The 21,422-nt window shown below is 37.0% G+C and overlaps 1 protein-coding gene across 4 annotated transcripts in view; it reads right to left on the reverse strand.

Moving 5' to 3' along the window:
- MSH3 (mutS homolog 3) overlaps nucleotides 1-21,422 on the reverse strand; it is a 202,069-nt gene that overhangs the window by 45,474 nt on the left and 135,173 nt on the right. For all 4 annotated transcript variants that reach the window (XM_023729462.1, XM_023729461.1, XM_023729463.1 and 1 more), the window contains exons 18-19: nucleotides 18,821-18,928; nucleotides 10,583-10,688 (exon numbers count right to left, since the gene is read on the reverse strand). In XM_023729462.1, the coding sequence (XP_023585230.1) occupies nucleotides 10,583-10,688; nucleotides 18,821-18,928 (214 nt within the window). The remainder of the gene's footprint in view (nucleotides 1-10,582; nucleotides 10,689-18,820; nucleotides 18,929-21,422) is intronic.

Raw genomic sequence — 21,422 nt, forward strand, 5'->3', positions numbered from 1 at the left:
ATAACAGCACAACTGGAAGAGCGTAGTCGATGTCACTGAACTGTGCATGTAGAAATTTTTGAAATGGTGTATCTTTGGCTATGTATATTTTTACCAAAAAAAAAAAAAAAAGGTTGAGAAGGGAGAGAGTTGACATGTTGTGGGGTTGTTAACCAATGTCATAAAACAATATGTGTACTACCGTTTCATGAGGAACTATTTGTTCTGTAAACCTTCACCTGAAGTACAATGAAAAAAAAACAAAAACAAAAAAAACTGCACAACAAGGAATTATTTATAATAGCAACAAATGAACACAAAGAGGATTTTTAAAGAAAATTATAGTACATCCATACTATCAAATATTATGAAGCCATTAAAATTATATTAGGGAGGACATTGTTAATAATATAGAAGAATACTTATGTCATAATATTAAGTGAAAAAAAGCAGGATATAAAAATATTTATATGAAATAATCATGGATATGTTAGGAAATATATAAAGAAAAGATAAAGGAAATTCACCAAAATGTCAAAAGCGTTTGTCCTTGAGATTAAGGAGCAATTTTCTCCCTTTCTTTCTATCCCAAATCTCAATCCATAATTTATTTTTAACTAGCTTCTGCCCAAGGAGAGGTACTAACAACCATTTACAAAAATGTATATATCTATACTATGTTGAGTATTATGCAAAAAAGCTTTGGAGAACTTTCACTGTGGTATCAATTTCAAGGAGAATATTGATAAAGAAATGACAGAATGGGAAAATGAGAGAATAACTATGAGTAGAGAATCGGTCCAAGAGTCAGGAATGGTGTTATAGTCCAGAGCGTCACAAGTCAATGCAATTCTGTAGAGCTCAGTTTTCTCCTCTGTAAAATAAGTGAGTTGAATTAAATTATCTCTCACCTTCAAATTCTACTATTCTCTGAAAAAAAAAAAAGTTCAAACTCAGGCATATCACATGGATATGTGGCCTTGGCGGAACCAAAGACTAAACTAGCACTAGAGATTTGCCCCAGGTTTGCTTGGAAGAGGGGAAGCTATAGAATTCACTTGTCCAAGGTACTTGGGGAAGGAAGGTGGAGTCCTGAGTACCCAGCCGGACTTGTAGTCACTATGGTGAAATTTCCAGTTCTACTCAGGATTTTGGAGCCCCTGGATGGTGCAAGAAGCCCCTGGATAGTATAAATGGTTAACACTCTCAGCTGTTAACTGAAAGGCTGGGGGTTTGAATTCACTCAGAGGCACCCTGGAAGAAAGGCCTGGGAATCTACTTTGGAAAAATCAACCACTGAAAACCCTGTGGAGCACAGCTCTACCCTGACACACATGGGGTCATCGTGAGTTAGGCTGACTTGAAGGTAATTGGCTTTTTTGTTTTTTACCCAGGATTTGAGGATTTCAGACAAAAGCATAATGAGCTAAATGTTTTCCAACTCACTAAATTCAACTATTTGTAGGTGACAAATGGTTGCTCTCCCAATGAGTTCCAGTATTTAGACCTGCAATGGTAGATAAATTGCATAGCAGGCAATCTAGTAAACTCTAACAGGAAAAAAGATATGAGATTGTGAAGAATCCAGAGGTATTGTGAGATGTATAAATGCCTCCTGCTTCCAACTCCACACCACCACTTGGTGGGCTACTGTAATGGCTCCTGACTGAACTGCCTGCTTCTCCTGTGCCCAGGGTCCATTCCCCACATGGCTGCCACAGTGACTGTCTTCAAAAACAAAACAGAACTTGTCTTCTGTCCAAAGTCGTCACTAGATCTCCAAAGCACTTATAATAATACCAAAACTCCTCACTATGGTCTCAAGACCCTATATAATCAGATTCCTTCCTGGGTCTCTTAGCCTAATCTCCTACCACCCTCCACCATATTACCTGGTGCTAAGCAGACTTGATTTCTGCTGTTGCTCAATTTGGCAGATGACACCATGCTCGTTACTGCCTTAAGGCCTTTCCACAGCTGGTCCCTATGCCTAGGATGCTCTTCCATGCGATTAGATCCCTTCTGTCATTCAGGTCTAAGCTCAAACATCAACTCCCAGAGAGATCTTCTCTGACCACCCAACCTACTTAAGCCCCTCTTCCCTAACTTTTGCCTGCTCATGTATTATCAATTTCTATTATTAGAATGTAAGTTCCCACGAGAGGAGGAACTATGTCATCTTCCTCATCCCCACTGCATAGAACAAGGTCTGAAATAAAAAAAAGGCACTCAGTAAATACTGGCTGAATGAATGACTTTCATACGTGAAAGGGACCACAAGGGAGATAGCCACCATCTGTACATTTCCAAAAATAAAAATAAAAAAATCATTAATATTGTCTAGTACAAATCTAGCCAGGAATATATGACTCCCTTTCCTCCACAGTTCACAAAATGACATAATTACTAAGGAAATTGCTGTGTAATTAATTACTTTTGTGGTGGTCTTTCTAGCCATGGTCTCGTAACTCCCACCCAGGTGACTGGGCAGGACTGTGTGATAAGGTAATTGGGGCCTACCAAGAGGATTGGTCAGTTTTGCCTTAAAAGAGAGCCAATTCCAGATTAGGGAGAAAGAGCTCACCTCCACCAAGGAAGGAGAGACCCAGCAGCAGAGACCTGGCAGCAGGAGACAGCGCAATTGGGTTTCCCGGCCCACAGAGAGAGAAAGCTGAGTGCCCTTGGGCAGACTGAGGGCGAGGGAGAGGCATGCCTGCGAGCATGGCTGGGAAGAGGCTATCCTGATGGAAGAACTGTACCCTGAGTATTCTTGAGCCTAAATTATAACTGTTGCTTCCCTAATAAACCCCATAATTGTGAGCATGGTCTGTGAGTTCTGTGTGGCAACTGCAATGAATTATAGAAACCAGTAGAGAGTGCTGTGGGAGGGACAGCTAGTGTCAGAATTGGTAGAGATGGCCAAGAGAGCAGGCTTGTTCGGCTTCCACCTCATGGGAGTCAGCCTTGTGCTGTTGATCTTGGTTCTCCTTCCCCCTAGTGGGGTTGGAGGAGGTCAGACACCGCCTCCATGACATTTTTACAGAAATGATCAAGAAATTTTGCTCAGCTGATTGCTCACCTATGTTTTAGCAAGGATCATCTGTATTTGAGGCACCACATATCAAAGACTCTGTGAAAGACACATTAAATCTAACTCGAAGACCAGCTAGAATGAGTAAATGTTCTAAAAGAATAGCCAGAGGGGGGACCTCATACCACCAAGAAAGAAACACCAGGAGCAGAGTGCGTCCTTTGGACCCAAGGTTCCTGTGCAGAGAAGCTCCTAGATCAGGGGAAGACTGATGACAACAAGGACCTTCCTCCAGAGCCAACAGAGAGAGAAAGCCTTCCCCTGGAGCTGACACTCTGAATTTGGACTTCTAGCCTACTAGACTGTGAGAAAATAAATTTCGCTTTGTTAAAGCCAAAAAAAAAAAAAAGAATAGCCAGAAGCTGGAAATAGTCAAAAAACCACCTCCTTACCTACTCTGGAGATGACTGAAGTTACTGAGAATATATCAGACTGAACTAGCCCAGACAATGCCTGAACCCGTGTCTGGTGCCCTGCATGAGGCCACACACAGAACAAGTTCTCAAGAACCCCAGATAAAGGAAAGAATAAATGATAAACAAAAACTGGTATCACTGCACCAAGGGGACTATGCTTCTGGATGGCACCTTAACAGTACTGCCTAGATGAACCTAAAGGCCATAAGTTCATTCTTTAGGTTGGCAATGTCTGGACAGCGTTAGCCAATAAGGTCCATATTAATTTGGTTTATCAAGTCAAAACATTAAATCTAAACAGGCAAGTTTTAGGATAACTAAGCAGCGTCCACATTTAATGTCATCTCCTGTGGAAAAAGTGAAGTGAGGATGAAAAAATAAAAGGTAAATTTTAAAGTATCATAAGAAAATTATAGATAACAAGTGCCAGGAACTGTGCTAATGACTTTATAAAAACCCGTTGTCATCGAGTCAATTCCAACTCATAGAGACCCTAAAGGACAGAGCAGAACTGCCCCATAGGGTTTCCAAGGGGCGCCTAGTGGATTCAAACTGCCGACCTTTTGGTTAGCAGCCGTAGCTCTTAACCACTACACTGCCAGTGTTTTCCAATGACTTTATATGCATCATCTTATTTAGTTCTCTCAACAATTTCACAGAGGTAATGCTAGTTGTACCGTATTCCCATTTTACAGGTGAGGAAACAGAGGCTTGGAGAAGCTAAGGACCATGCTCAGTAATGCAGAACTAGCAAGTAGCAGTACTAGTGTGGCAAGTGAAAGTTCATCCTCTAATAGATGCCTTGAAGAGGACTCTTGCTCAATGATGTGACAGGAAATCACAGTCACTGGTAGACAAGAGAAGAGCTGCCCTAGCTCAGGACCAGCATCCTTCAGTCCATTATTCTATGGATAAATTAGCATATATTATCATATGCTAATTTCCAAGATCTGGGCATCAGCTAATTTTCTGCACAAAACTTTCTTTCTTGACAGGTACAGATACTGACATCTATCTTTAAAAAGGAACCACAGTAGCTATTTTTATAATAGCTGCAGAGTGCTGAAAAAGTTTGGCAGTTTCAAAGTGTTTTATTCCTCAAAAATGGCAGGTTACAATAAGAGACTCACTCCATAGTGAAAGCCTCCTCCAGAGAAACTCTTAGCCCAATCTTTGTACTTTTAAACCAAAGTGAACTAGAAAGGGGATAGTGAGGCTGGAGAGGAACAGAAACCATATATTGAGGTGCAAGTATAAGAGTCCAAATCCTTCTGAAACCTAGATGCTACCCAATTCACATTTTACTGAGTGTGAAAGCCTCATTTTATAGATGAAGAAACCAAGGCCTGGAAAGTACAGTGACCTACTCAAGATGACAGAAAATAACAGCAGAGTAAGATTTGAATTTACATCTTCTATTATCTCAAGATGTTTTCCCGTTATACCTATGCACCAAAAAGTAGTATGTGACATGAACTTTAAAAATTAACAAAGAAAGTAGTAGAGTAGATAGAAACTTTCTGACTGGAATGATAAAGAAGCCTTTAAAGACAAGGTAGTATCTTGTTGGGTCCTGGAGGATGAGTAGGAGTTCAGTCAATGCAGATGAGCGAGGGACAGGAAGAGAGGAGGAATATTCTGGGCAGAGAGATAGCAGCACAGGTCATGACACTTTAAAAAAAGGATCAGTTATCACACAAATGTCCTTCTTTAGCTCACTATGTCAGAGGTAGGAAGAGAAGGGCACCAGAAGAAAGAGGTGACAGAAAACAATGCTCATCTACCATTAATATTTCCTCTAATTAAATGTTCTGCATCCTACTTTGGTGAGTGGCGTCTGGGGTCTTAAAAGCTTGCAAGCAGCCATCTAAGATGCATCAATTGGTCCCAACACCTGGAGTAAAGGAGAATGAAGAACACCAAAGACCCAGGGAAAGTATTAGCCCAAGAGACAGAAAGGGCCACATAAACCAGAGACTTCATCAGTCGGAGACCAGAAGAACTAGATGGTGCCCAGCTACCACCAATAACCGTCCTGACAGGGAACACAACAGAGAGTCCCGGATGGAGCAGGAGAAAGGTGGGGTGCAGAACTCAAATTCTAATAAGAAGACCAGACTTAATGGTCTGACTGAGACTGGAGGAACCTCGGAAAGCATGGCCCCTGGACTCTCTAATCAGCCCAGAACTAAAACAATTTCCAAGGCCAACTCTTCAGACAGGGATTGGACCGGACAGTGGGACATAAAGTGATACTCATGAGGAGTGTGCCTCTTAGCTCAAGTAGATACAAGAGACTAAACGGGTAGCTTCTGTCCGGAGGTGAGATGGGAAGGCAGAGAGGGCTAGGAGCTGGTTGAACGGACGTGGGGAATCAGGGGTGGAAAGGAGGAATGTGCTGTCACAGTATGGGGAGAGCAATATGAGTCACATAAGAATGTATGTATAAATTTTTGTATGGGAAAAAACAAAATAAAAATATTTCCTCTAATTTTTAACAACATGATCCAAAGATCATACTATGTGAACAACACATTCAAAGCAGAATCTATGAAAACAATCTAGCCATGGAATTGAAGTAAGCCTAAAACTTAGATATATTTTATAGTATGCATTATTGTTGTTTTGCTTGCAAATTAGGTACAGTTAACAGCTTTTGAGTTTTACTGTAATTAGTCTCACTTTCCTACAGCATTTTTAATGTCAGCTAGAAGTATTTGTCCTGGGAGAACAGAGGAAATAAGGAAGTTTGTGGTCTTTGGCCTCTTCCCATCTTCCCTTATCTTCACCAGTTGCAAACATTTACTCATGCAACAAACATGTAAGCAACTACTATTGCCAAGCACAGGGCTAGAGAGCACCAAAGGCCTCTTCCTGATCTCAGGAGAAGAGATGATGACCAGGAGTCCAGTGTCCACCCTGTCCCAGTTCTAGAACACTTTGCTGTGGATTTCCTTGGACTATAGAGACCCACAGGGTTCAAGCACTTCCTGGGTAGCTCTGCACATCTGACTTATTGTCTTCCCCTTCACAAACTGAGACGCCATAAACCACACTTTTCCCTTCCTTCCTCCAGTAAGTTAAGTTTATATTATTTATATTAAAACAAAAAACCTGCAAGCAAATTAAAATTCCCAACTTTAATTGCTGTCAAAAACCCATCCACTAGAAAGTCATTTGGTTTAATAGGTAAATAATCCTGGGAGAGTTAAGACTGCAGTGATTACAGGGGAGAGTCCCAAGCAGTACATCTTGGCACAGTATGTCTTGGTCTGCTTTTTAAGGGTTCCGAGGGTGCCAAGATGTTGACCCCCTAGCCCTTAAGATGGCAGGGTGGGACTGGGCTGCCAGAATCCCTGGGCCAACCTCTTTTGGCTCTGAGCAATCTTTTCCTTCTCCTTTTATTTTAGTTTCAAAATATTATCATTTTCTGTGTGTGTGACAAAGCATAAAAGGTCAAGGAGCACTGGGTTGCCTTAGAATACTTTTATATTTTGGAAATAGTTCAAGACTACCCAGTTGGGATAACCTCTGGCAAATCACTTCCCTTTCTGGGTCTTAGTTTCCTCACAAGAATGAAGAGGTGGTTACAATAAATGAGCTCTAATTTCTCTTGTAGTTCTACAGTGTAATGATTGTATAAGTTGTAAAACTGCCATATACTATCCTAAAAAATAAAATTTTGTAAAGGCAAAAATTTAAAGTGAGACTTGGGATTGCAGAAGGCTTCTAGCTAATCTTTGTTTATTTAACAAATCTGATTAATTGGGTGCCTGTTATGTGCCAGTGAAATCTGATACTGGAATTACAACTAGAGAGACTTATTCCTTGTTCTCTCGCAGCTTATAGTTCACTGGGAAACACAATTTAAAAAACAAAAAACAAAAAACAGGTAATTATAATTTAGTGGAATAAAATAGGGAGAAATACAAGTGCTGTGGCTACTTAATCGGGGTCCCCATCGCAGCCTTGGTCAGGGAAAGCTTAGTGGAAAGATGACAGCCAAGAGAAGACTTAGAGAACAAGCAGGAGCGGACAGCAGGGTGGAGTGGGTTGTGGGCATGTGTGAGGCGGGAGTGGGTGGTGGGGGAAAGATGACATTCTAGGCAGAGCGAATACCATCTGCCAAGTTCCAGAGGCACAGTAACTTGGGAACTGTAAGAAGTCCCAATACGGCTGGAATGTACGACATGAATTTAAATGGGAGAGTGACATGACAGGTTAGATTTGCACTTCAGAAAAAGCCCTGTGGCTGGAGAGTGGAGAAGGAATTAGAGATGGGCAAGATGGAGGTGGGAAGACCCAGTGATTGCCAAGTCTGCAAATATTCTGGATTGTGTAGTGAATCAGGGAAGGGAACAAAAAAAGAGGGCTTAAGAGAATATTCTTAAAATTGGGAAAGGAAAAGAGGGCAGAAAGTTGGCTTGCTCAAAGGCACTATAACAAGTTCATATAATACAGAATCCAGAAAAGTATACTCATAATTACATGTGAAAAGACCACTTCTTACAACTACATGATTATCAAAAGCAATAATGCAAGTGACTTTGAGGAAATTATTTTCAGGGTATATTTTATAATTAACACCCATAAAATATTTTAAATTGAGTTTTACATAGTAAGCTTTGTCTCAACACTATCTTTATATATAAATTTATACCCTACAAAATAGAATGCACTTCACCATAGCAACAGTTCTATATCAACTCCTACTCAAGTTAGAAAAAGCATATGTAAAAGAAACGAATATTCTGGAATATTCTGAGGTGCCGGCTGTAATAAATCACTCCACTTGTTTTGTGAAAATTCAAATATAAGAGTTCAATGTTTCTTTAAAACATTCCTGTAATTAGCAGAAGGCTATATTAGTTTCTCAAAGCTTGCTTTACTAAACAGTATAACAGATTTAATAAAAGAAAGAATGAAAGAAGGAAAAAATTTTTTAAAAAGAACAAAAAATTAATGCCAAGAATAACATATTTAGTATCAAGTTGGTGGGCATGCTAGAGGATGGGAACAGTAACAGGAAATGATGTTTAAGTGATGTATAAGCAAAGTATAAACTAAGCCACTAAATGTTCCAATCGTAGTACCTTCTAAAGAAAAGGTACACCCCATTGGTATGAAACTGAAGAAAGAAATTCTTATGTTCATATAGTCTTCTTTTTAAAGACAATAAAAGTATTAGTACTTATTAACTTATTTTGCTATATATTTCCTAATAAGAATTATAAGTTTATAGACATTGGGTATCAGGTTATATAATGCCAACAAGACTTTGTATATTGACATGTAACACTAAACTAGAGGTAATCCAAACTATTTACTTTCACTTACCACCATTGGGGCCAGCCAAATTCACCATGTCAGACATCTGTCATCCTTGCTCTTGGCCCAACATGGAATTGTGTTATCTTCCCAACTCCTTTGTTATTCTGAGCTTCCTTTCTCTGACCTAATCTCCACCCTCTCCTCTACATCTCAGTCCTTTCCACTGTCCTCAGAAAAATCTTCCAATCCTTCTAACCTCCTTGCTTGACATTTCCTTCACACACCAAAACCTAGCTGTCTGCTACTTCCCCTGCAGCCCTCTCCTTTGGAGGCTGAGGTCTTTGCCACACCCTCTCCCATGCACCCCATGGTTCAGAGGTTGTCTCTCACCTGATCTTTAGACGGTGTTTCAAATAGCACCTCTATTCACCCTGGTTGCATCCATCTACAAATCTCCATGTACCAGTCCCTATTCTTTGGAATCTCTGACACCTGGATCACTGTCATCATTTCCACTACAAATCCTGGTGTTATCTTAGGTGATTTCAACATTCACACAATGACTCTCTCCAAAACTCTGTTTCTTGGTGTCCTCATCTCCAAAGACTTTCTCTACTTCTTCTACCTACTACCATGGCCATACACGCAATCTTGCGATCACCTAGAACAGCTCCACCCCTCTGAAATCTTAAACTCAGGCATCTCATTCTCTGATACATACTAACTCCCTACATATTAATTATTTGGTCTCATAGTCACATATTATTTTAATCTATCTATATAGCACCCCCCCCCCCACACACACACCCAGGTTTTCCCCAGCTTAAATCACTCTCTTGCTAGTATTCTCAATCCTGTAGGATAAAATCTAAGTTTCTTAATATGGCATATAAGTGAACTGGCCACTTCCTTATCTCTGAATACTTCTTTCTTTATACTCTATGCTTCAACCTTACTCAACATCTTTTCATTCCTTGAATTCACCCTGCTCTATCTCATGTCAAGCCTCTGCCATGCTGGTTCCTCTACCTGGAATACTCCCTCCACTCCCTTGTAGGCTTGAGCCTACTCATTTTTCAGTCAATATCACATTCCTGGGAAACCGTCCTTGATGCTCCCCCTACACTGGGTTAGGTCAACCTGCCACATGCTCTCATGACACCTTGACTTCCTGTATCATTGCACTAACCCAACTGCATTGTAACTGTCTATCTATCTTCTGTGCAAGACCACAAGCTCTTTGAGGGCAAGAAACATGTCTGTCTTGCTTAACACTATCTGTCGCTTTGCTACCTGGGGCTTAATAGGCACTCAGTAAGTACAGGTTGGATGAATACATATTAATTCAACCTATACATTTGAACCTATATTAATGTGCTACAAAAGAGCTCTAGTCCATATGAGAAAAATTCTCATCACTGAAATCAGCTTAGGTGCCCCTAATTCTTTCACAAGACATATGACAATAGTGGAACACAGGGCAAAGCATGTACCACTATAATAGGAACTGGCAAAACCATGGTATGATTCTAACTCCATTAACATATGTGGGCATTTACAAATGTAAAATACTTTCACTGGGGTACCAAGGATAATTAATCAAGACTAAGCTTTCATTTGTAAACCTTTCCATCTATGAGTAATCTTTCATTAGAAAAAGCACCATTACAGGCTTCATAAATATGAAAGTGTAACTTGGGTTAGTTTGTTAGAAAGCCAAAGTTAAAACCAGGGTAAATAACAAAAGCATTTATTTGGTACTTAAATGTTTAGGATCAATATTATTATCTTTTTCTTATATTTTCTGGCATAATATGGTACTTACTGACAAATTTGTACTATTGGGAACATACTGTTCTCCCAACAACACGTCAATTACAGGGTGCCGGCCATTTTTTATTATAATTTTCCTTCCTTCTTCTAGAGTTGGTCTGTAAAAAAGAAGTATGTTTCAATTTACTAGTCATGGAAATAGCCTTAATTTTTTTTCCCTAAGATATGAAAAATTTCAGTACCCAGACTGCAAGACAGACAACAAAACACAGACTTTTAGCACATACGTCAAGAATAAGGCTTTGAGTATAAAAGTTGTATTTTAACTACAGAGTAAGAACTGGGAAAACAATTATAACAGTACACGAAGCATACACTCTAGCAGGATCTTACTGTGACTCAGGAGTCTTAGTATGCCTCCACTACAGAAGTCTACCTTTACAAGATCCTTTTTACTTTTATTTTTCTATTACTTTCTAAGCTCAAACCAATATTTTCATTAGTAAGGATTACAGTATACTACTTAAATTAGTTTCAATAATCAGCATAATAAAGGAAATCATGTAAAATTATTTCTAGACTTAATTATTACATCAATATGAATTATATGATGTGCTGGACTTTGACCTAAAATTTTCATATTCTGTTTAATTGAAACATCTCCAAGGTCTTTGGAATTTTTCACTTGTTTGATACAAAAATTATTTTTTTGCCTCGCTGGTCTCACTCTCTCTCCATTCTTAAAGCTTTTATAGTTTTCTGTTTTTACCTTAGTTTCATCTGTTTATCAGTGTTCCCTTAAGCACTGCTCTACTCTCAGTCTCCTCCCCATAGGTGACCACTGTGATTGGTCTGGTTTCTATCCTTCCCAAACTACTTCTCTGCATTTACATATTCATATTCATCATACTGGCTGCTGATTTTCTTAAAAAGCAAACAGAATCATATTGTAACATATTATTTACCTGTTTTTTCTTTGTGATTTCTTACTCAACCCTAAGTACACATAAAAAACAGACTTTACCATTTACCATCTGGGCCCAACAGACAATTTTATTTATTTATTCTTAATACGTGTCAGTTATTTTACAAATAATTTTCCAACTGAGAATAAGGGGTCGTAAAAAAGCAACTTCATGACAAATTTTACTAAGAATTTAAACATAGCAAATCCCAAATTTTTATTCCATGTTTTCCTGGTTTTGAAGGCATATATACCTGAATGGGCAACACATTCTTCATGTAATTAACTACTTATCAGCTGTCACGCATGAACCTGGAACATATTCATTCTATAAATAACTGATTCCAGATTTCAATACACCTCTAACAGGTTCTAGATTATTATTACTTCTGGTTATTCTTCTCGTACTTGCATTGACAAACAATGTGACAGTGGAAGTTTTTTGAAATCTTTTAAAGATAATAATTTTGTCAAAGAGGATGACCATCTTCCTTGTTCAAATATTAACGGCAAAACATTTTCACTTTTAGATTTATAAATACCAACTAGAATAATCAATCAAATGAATATTTTCATTTCTACATCATCTACCTTTAATCACCTGCCTTTAGCATCTGTCTACCTGTGAACTGTATCAAGTAAATTTTAGAGTACAAATAACAAAGAAGATGAAAGAATACAGTCACATGCGCTTTTAGCAAAACAGGATGGTCCAGATTCTTATCGCAAAATATTGCAAGATGAGGGCTTCCAATGGGATGACTAAATGGATGAGAATACTTAATTTTATCCTTAGAAATACAATGTTCATGCATCGATTCTTGAGTCTGAAAAAATTCATCTAGGATATTGTCATCTGAAAACTCATAATCTGAGATTTTGTTTATATGAGAAATTCCACCATCATCATTAGAGTCTAGAGCTCACCTATCTTTCTCTTTGCATACATCTTCTGAATAATAATTGTGACATGTCTTCTGTCATTTTCTTCCTCTTTGCTATTATGGATGAGAATGAAAAATTTGGAATTCTCATCTGTGTTCACAGAAGCTAGAAGCAGACTACAAAGGTGGCATCTTCAGTCTTCTTTTATACCTTCTTGAATGATGATACAATACTTTGGGTAATACAGTAAGAGAAAACTGATTTTTCTCTCACTTTTACATAATCACCCTTCAGCTTTCTAATTTAGACTTTTACAGCATACTGGGAATAATTGATAAATAATGATAAATCCTAGGATGATGAAACAGCAAAATATTTTAAGATGTAGGAAAAATGAGATCACTAAAGATCCTTAAATATAGGATTTACAAAAGAGTCCAATGGACCCATATGGTAAATGCAAGACAGAATGAGTTTTATTCTATTTTAAGAAAGTAAATTTTCTCTTTGTTCTTTGGAACACTCTTAAGAAACTCAAAAACTTAAGTTAGGTCCAATGGACTGTGATGGCATGGCATATTAAAGATTAAGGATCATTCCTTGTCAGGTCTTCATCATTCTTTTTAAGCTGCTGTAGAGCTGATTTACTTCCTATTGTTAGACATTTAGACTGTGTCCAAATTTTCACTGTTATAAACAATGCTGTAATGAGCAACTCTATACATGTTCCATGTGCACAAGTCCAAGTGCTTCTCTAAGCTAGAATAAATTCCTGGAGTAAAATTTTTCAGTCATAGGATCATAGAGTATACACATTTTCTATTTTAATAATTAAGAGTAGCTGGGCCAATTTGCATTCCCACTAGCAGGATATGAAAGTTGATTTGTTTCTTCATACTCTAGTGTAGTTTTAAAAAGCAAAGACGTCATTTTAATGACTAAGGAGTGCCTGACTCAAGCCATGTTCTTTCCAATCACCTCATATGTATGTGAAAGCTGGAAAATCAAAAAGGAAGAAGAACTGATTTTTTCTAACTTTGGTGTTGGTGGAGAATAAGGAATATACTGTGGATTACCACAAGAACAAACAAATCAGTCTTTTAAGAAATACAACCAGAATGCTCCTTAGAAATGAGGATAACAAGACTTAGGCTTGCTTACTTTGGACATGTCATCAAGAAAGACCAAATGCTAGAAAAGGACATTATGTTTGGTAAAGCAGAGGGTCAGCGAAAATAAGGAAAATCCTCAATGAAATGGACCAACATAATAGCCGCAATAATGGACTCAAACATGCCAAAGATTATAAAGATAGAGCAGGGCTGGGCAATGTTTCATTCTGTTATACATACGGTTATCATGAGTTGGAGCAGACTCAACAGCAAATAACAACAACATAAACAGTTGTTATCAAACTTTCTAATTTCTGACAATCTGGTAGGTCAACTGTGTTATCTCATTGTTCTAATTTACACTTACTGATTACTAGGGAGCCCTGGTGGCACAGTGGTTAAGAGCTCAGCTGCTAATTAAATGGTCCACAGTTCAAATCCACCAGCCACTCCTTGGAAAACCCTATGGGGCAGTTCTACTCCATCCTATAGGGTCACTATGAGTCAGAATCGACTCGACGGGAACGAGTTTGGTTTTGATTTAGATTACTAAGGTTAAATAGCTTTTCATCAGTTGTTTGGTCACTTGTTGGTCTTTTTTTCATAGCATCTATCCTATTAGCAACCTTCTTAAATTCTTTGACCCAGAACTTTTACATATAAACATTTTTCTAAAATCAGAATACCAAAAAACCCTACTTCCTAAATACTTAAATCACTCTTCTTGAATATATCTTCTAACAAAACCCCAAGAATGTACACTCTCATTTTTCAAAGAAAGTGACTGAAGTATCTTCTGAGTAAACAATGTGAAATCATCCTTTAGACACAGATATTTAAAATTACCAAAAAAGGACAGTTTTTGAATTTTAGAGTATTAATTCTAAAGACAAGATTTTTATCGAAGTGGGTTATGAATGTACTGTGAAAGAAAAAAAAAGGAAGCATCTGTAACTGATATCAAATTTAAAATAAAATTCAAGGTGCGCTGCCAAGTGAAATCAATCTATCATATTTGTGACACTGATATGACTTCCCACGAAGATTTTCACTTTAGAATAAAATTTTGAGTGATTTGTTCTGCTCTAAAATCTACACTGACTTATTCTGTTGCTCTCAAAATTACACAATGACAAAACACTTCCTGATAGAGTAAGAAGTAAATGATAATTCACAGAGCTGGGATGAGATACTGGGATTAGGATACTTATAACAAAAAAGATCATGTCGATGATATCTTATGGAAATGAAGGAGACAGAAGTGAGAAAATCTGGATGCTGCCTGGAAAGAATGAAACATTTGAACATGACCAAATTTATTTATTTTACTTTATATTACATTATATTTTTTAAACTGCATCTTTCTTCTTTAACATATCCAGAGAATCAGAACATAATCTACATCAGTAAAATAGTATAATATCTAGAATACAAACTGGATAGAAATATGCAGAATAGAACTTATGCCTAAAAGTTTAGACTACAGTGAATAAAATAGCCTTAATAGCATTTAGAAAGAAAAATTGCAATTATGAAGCCAAATAATCAATGTGAACTAACTCCATGAGCTCAAATGCACTAAAGTCTTTAAATGAGCTAGAAATCAAAGAAAAATTTGTAAATTTCAGATATTTAAATACTGGCTTAAAGTATATTTTAGATAGACATTTCCTATTTCATGCCTATTTATACTTGATTTAATTTTTGCCAAAATAAAAAAACAAAAAATATTGATTACATTACTAAAAGGCTATGGCATGATTTTTCACTTAAATTGTTTTCAGATGAATTTTTCCTATTATAAAATATATGGCATCCAATTTAGCAAGCTTTTTTTAGCATGTGAAATAATTCCTAAAATTGTTTTACTGATAGATATAAACACAAGTGGTCAATATAGCTGTTACTATTACAACTGCCGTTTTTCAGAGAATCAAATATGTCTTAGTGTCTCAGAATCAAATCCTGTTCTAGTAAGGACAAACAGAAAAGTTAGACAAAGGATAGAAAACAGCTGCTTGATAGAAAACAGCTGCTTGAAGGCATCTGTTAACTAACAAAACAGCAAAGAATTACCAGGCCAGGATCTCAAATAGGGAGGGACCAATTTTACCCTAGAGGTATTTGCTGATTTCTGAGGCAAAAGCTAAGGCTGAATACTTCTGACAGCTTTGTTCTGGATTGAGACACCAAAGGGCTGCACACCAGGCATGAGAGTGCACTGGAAGTAAGAACCGTAGCTCACCTTTGAATCATTTCAACCTCTGAAATTAGATTAAAGTAATGCCAGATTGTTAGTGTCCTGAGATGCCTGGCAGAGGCAAATGTAACTATTTCAGAAGGAACTTAACATCAAATTATTTCTTCAAGTGATTTTGCAAGTATAATGCCCAGAAGATAATCAAAAATAACCAGGCATTCAAGGAGATAGTACTATATGAAGGAAAATCAGCAGAAACAATAGACAACAGAAACAGACTCACAGGGACTCCATATATTTGAATTGTCAGACACAGACTTTAAAATAACAATCAGTACCACATTCAAAGAGACAAGAGATATGATTGAGAATTGACAGAGAACTAAAAATTATTTTTTAAAAAAGAATAAAATAAATTAATATGGGTATGATGAGTACTAACAACTCTTAAGTTCAAGTATTTTTATTAAAGACAAATTTTATAAAGCTTAATTCCTTCTGATTTTTAAAAAGTTAAGCATCTGTGAATAGTACATACACACTGTAAAATGTCAAAAGAACAAGAAGAAGTCCCAAACTGAAAAACCTAGGACCAAATTTGCATATATCAGATGCTCTAAAAATGTTTGTTAAGTCTCTGATGAATCTAGGAATTAATCATACAGTTTTACAATGATGTTATGAGAGATACATGTAATGCGAGACTGTAGTGTTGGTGAAAAATATTGAACGTACGGTGGACTACCAAAAACAAAAAAAAAAGAACAAATCAGTCTTAGAAGAAAAACAACCAGAATGTTCCCTAGAAGTGAGGATGGTAAGACTTTGACTCACTTATGTTAGACACGACCTCAGGAAAGATCAATCACTAAAAAAGGATTTCATGCTTAGTAGAGGGCCAACGAAAATGAGGGAAACTCAATGAGATGAACTGACACAATAGGCACAACAATGGACTTAAACATACCCATGATCATGAAGATGGCGCAAGGCCGGGCAACATTTCGTTCTGTTATACATTGGGTCACTATTTGTCACAGTAGACTCAATGGCAGCTAACAACAACAAATGAGAGATATGTATTTTTTTCTCTTCAGATAGAGTTTCTGCCAAAACTACATCTCAGTAAAAGAGTTCCTACCACTTGAAAATTTATCCCATTTATCAATTCATGACTTTAATTCTCACAATTTTACATATGACTATCTGAAACTTAAATAAGGGTACAAAGCTAGTTAGTGGCAAAGCACGGGCTAGAACCAGGCCTTCTGACATCAAAGCCAGAATCTGATCATTACACCAAACTGAAAATTATATATTAAATTATGCATTATGTTAATATATGTATATAATACACATATAGATACGAAAATTTCAATTTGGTGTAATGGAGCAAACCACATACCCATATACGTGTCTTTTTTTCACTTAACAGCAGCAGTAGCAAATGAGAGAAGGCCATCTTAAGAAGTACACTGTTGTTGTGTGGCATTGAGTCAAAGAAGTGTAAGAGGGGAAAATGAGGCATAAGTATTTTTCAACGGGAAGAGCTGTATCTGAACACATACTAAACGTACTGGCTGTAGCCAATTCTCTGCTTAATTCCAAAACAGGACTCATTAGGAAAAGCTTCTTTCACAAATCTTGCATACCCAGAAAGAACTCCTAGTAAGACTGCACATACATAAGGGAGAAATCAACTCAATTGAAGGTAGCTTCTTAGTCTTCCAGAACTTGACACAACTAGAGTAAATTTATATACCTCATTTTTTATAGATGATAAAGAGGATATAACTTTTTTTCCACTTACTGCACTGTAAAGTTTTACCTCTAAAATGCTTACAGTTAATTAACTAATTAGGCAAATCTGTCTATATTCAAATCCCTCTGGTGTGAAAAGAAACTGAGCAATAAATGAAAATGGGAAGAGCCTATTTTAAACAAAACTGTTACGTCTGACACTGTAGGTACACTCAACACATAAATGGACAACAAAGCAAAATGAAACAAAACAGTGAACTGAGTATGTTTAGGGCCCATTACTGGCACAGCCAATTCCTTCAACTCTCCTCCCACAAATAAATAAATGCTTAACATTAAACAAATGTTTTTATTAGCATCCACTATCTACTGGGTAAGGAGCCTGGTGGAGCAGTGGTTAAAGGGCTTGGCTGCTAACTGAAAGGTCAGTGGTTCAAACTCTCCAGTGGCTCCACAGAAGAAAAGGCCTGGCAATCTTCTCCTGAAAGGATTACAGCCTAGGAAACCCTATGGGGCAGTTGTACTCTGTCCTGTAGGGTCTCTATTAGTCAGATTCAACTTGATGGCACACGACAACAACATCTACTAGGTACAGAGCACATTTAAGTATGAAAACGATATTTAGCACAAACTAGAGAGGAAACCATGATATGAAGGAAATATGAACAAAACATACGTACTAATGGACTCTGTGTGCCACAGGCACTGATATGCAGTTTCACTTGCATATTGTCATTTTAGTCTTCATAATAAGCCGGTGAGCTAAATATTCTCTTACTTTTTTTTATGATAAAACTGAGGTTTTGGGAAGACAAACAACTGGTCCAAAAGTTAGAGCTAAGGTTTAAAGTTAGGTCTGTTTGGTATTTCCATCCTTTAGGAAAAGGAGAACGAACATGTTCACGGGCCAATAAAGAACAGTAGGATGTATCTGGGCTCCCAGAAAGAGGAACAGAAGAGATCACAGAATATGCCTCCCTCCTCCCAGTCCTTTCTTGCCTCATCAAGCTTTTATAATTATTAAGTTAAACATGTTAAATGTGTTCAAATGAAATCTAACAAATGAAAGGATTGATTAAACTTTATAAAAACGTCACCACATAAATTTAAAATTGAAATAATTGAAATTGAAATATAATATTCACCTCCAGCGTTGTAGTAAACATCTTCTTTCATTGTACTAAGTGATAAAGCATGCAAGAATTCATTTATTTTTAAATTAAGCTATACTGATATAACATTGAGCTTTACCAAGAGTCCAACACATTTGCCTAATTTTAATGTCTACAATGAAAAAATTAAAATTAATGGAATAATGCCATCTGATCTAAATGACTGAAAAATGAGGGAAATAAAAAAAAAAATTACCTGCAGTAGTTCCCTTGCTTAGCGACATTGGCCAGTGAGAAAATGCAGTCAAGAGTTGCTAGGTGATAAACTGCTTTACACAAGGAGTGATAATGTTCATTGAAATTCCTACAGAAGTAACAACAACACTAGGTGAGCAAATTGATTTTTGAGACCTATAAAGGCTGTGAAACAAATAATCACTTTATGAGCTGATATAAAACATAAACAAAATAATTAGGCACACCTAGCAGTTAAGGGAGATAGAAATTATATTGAACTTCCTTTCTTTTTAATATAATAACTTGATTACTAAAACTTCTTTTATTTTGTTTGAGACAGAATTATATTTTAAACAGCTTCTATACAAATATGTCTACTATTATTATCATATTACATATACATTTCATCTCAGCATAACATTTCAACTTAGACATAATTAACACCAATGTTGCAATAATTTTCATTTAACTTAAAGAACATCATGACCTACTCAGATGGGTCAGCTTTCCTTTGTGCTTTCCTTCATGGCATCATCCACTCACTGAACTGGAAGCTTCTTGAAGGCAGAGTCTATGTCTGTCTGATTTACCCGCCAGTGTAACACTAGTATCTAGCCCCAAACCTTGGCATAGGGTAGACACTGTAATAAATATTTGTTGAATACACACCAGAAAAAAAACCATTTTTCTTTACTTTTGTTATCTTATTAATAATACAGATAGAAATTAAATTTTAGATCTGCTTTAAAAAAGATAGTGGTCATTGCCTAAAATCGTTATCTAATTAAAACTATAATAGTTGATGATCTAAAACCTTAAAAGACTCCTTTATTAAAAGACAATCAGGAAAAGTATAGGAATGTATTCAGATGTTTTTTCTTTTCTTTTCTACTCCTTTTTATTTTCTTGCAAAAGTTATTCCATTATTTCATATCATAGCATTTTATCACAATGTGTACAATATTGTATAAACTGTGGACATCTGTACATAGAGATCAACTATGGATGTTTGAAATGCACATAATTACACTACCAGGCACCAGGACTGGAGGAAGACTCATTAATAACCTGTAATATGCAGATGACACAACCTTGCTTGCTGAAAGCAAAGAGGACTTGAAGCACTTACTGAGGAAGATCAAAGACTATAGCCTTCAGTAGAGATTACACCTCAACATAAAAAGAAAACAAAGTTCCTCACAACTGGACCAATAAGCAACATCATGATAAACGGAGAAAGACTGAAGTTGTCCAGGATTGCATTTTACTTGGATCCACAATCAATGCCCATGGAAGCAGAAGTCAAGAAATCAATTTACTGCATTGGGCAAATCTGTTGCAAAAGACCTCTTTAAAGTGTTAAAAAGTTAAGACGTCGCTCTGAAGACTAAGGTGCGCCTGACCCAAGCCATGGTGTTTTCAATCGCCTCATATGCATGGGAAAGCTGGGAAATGAATAAGAAAAACCGAAGAAGAAGAATTAATGCATTTGAATTATGGTGTTGGCAAAGAATATTGAATATACCATGGACTGCCGGAAAAATAAACGAATCTGTCCTGGAAAAAGTACAGTCAGATGCTCCTTAGAAGTGAGGAGGGTTAAGACTTCATCTCATGTACTTTCGACATGTTATCAGGAGGGACCAGTCCCTGGAGAAGGATACCATGCTTGGTAAAGCAGAAGGTTAGCAAAAAAGAAGACCCTCAAGGGATGGACTGACACAGTGGCTGCAACAATGGTCTCAATCATAGCAACGATTATGAGGATGGCGGAGGACCAGGTAATGTTTCGTTCTGTTATACACAGGGTCGCTATGAGTCGGAACTGACTCAGTGGGACCTAACAACAAACACACTACAAGAAAGGATACACAACATAATTCTAAAAAAATTCCCAATATTAAATATCTTTTTAGGCAAAGAGAAAATACATAACTCAGCTAAAATCCTTTCAGTAATTACTCTGTTTCCAAGATGGTTTGTTCAATTTCATTTTTAAACTTTTAAGAAAACGTAGGTGGTGATAACGTATAAATTCTTCAAAGACTGGAAAATGAGGGAATGTACTTACAAATAAATTGACTGTAAATAAGTACGAGGAAAACTGAAGGAGAAACTAACACTTACTAACCAAAGACTATGAAAGAGGCACCTATACTATTTCTTTACAACAACCTTCAAGGTGGGTTGTCATTATCTAAGTTTTAAAAATTAGAGAGATTAAGAAATTAGCATAAGGTCACACATCTATTAAATAGCAGAGCCTGGGTTCAAACTATGCTCTTTATATCAATCTGCCTCACATTGCAATTTTATGGACTCCTACTGACATCTTCCCTTATTTCTGTACATACATAGAAATAAAACAGAAATGGGATAAATTGCTTGTTTTCCGCATAAAATCATCTTGTAGCTCACGCATCCTTTACATCCTTGTAAAGAAGATCCAAATAAAGAGACAAGGGAGTTGCAGTGAATGTCTCTCAAAAAATATTTATTATACCCCGAGAGTATGGCTCCCAGACACCCTTTTAGCTCAGTGGTGAAGTTATCTCCGAAGTTCACCGTTCAGCCTGGGAGTGGACAGCCCCATAAAACCAAATGGGACTAATGAGGTACAG

This window comes from Trichechus manatus, unplaced genomic scaffold (assembly GCF_000243295.1).
Source record: "Trichechus manatus latirostris isolate Lorelei unplaced genomic scaffold, TriManLat1.0 scaffold00029, whole genome shotgun sequence".
NCBI classification, from domain to species: domain Eukaryota; kingdom Metazoa; phylum Chordata; class Mammalia; order Sirenia; family Trichechidae; genus Trichechus; species Trichechus manatus.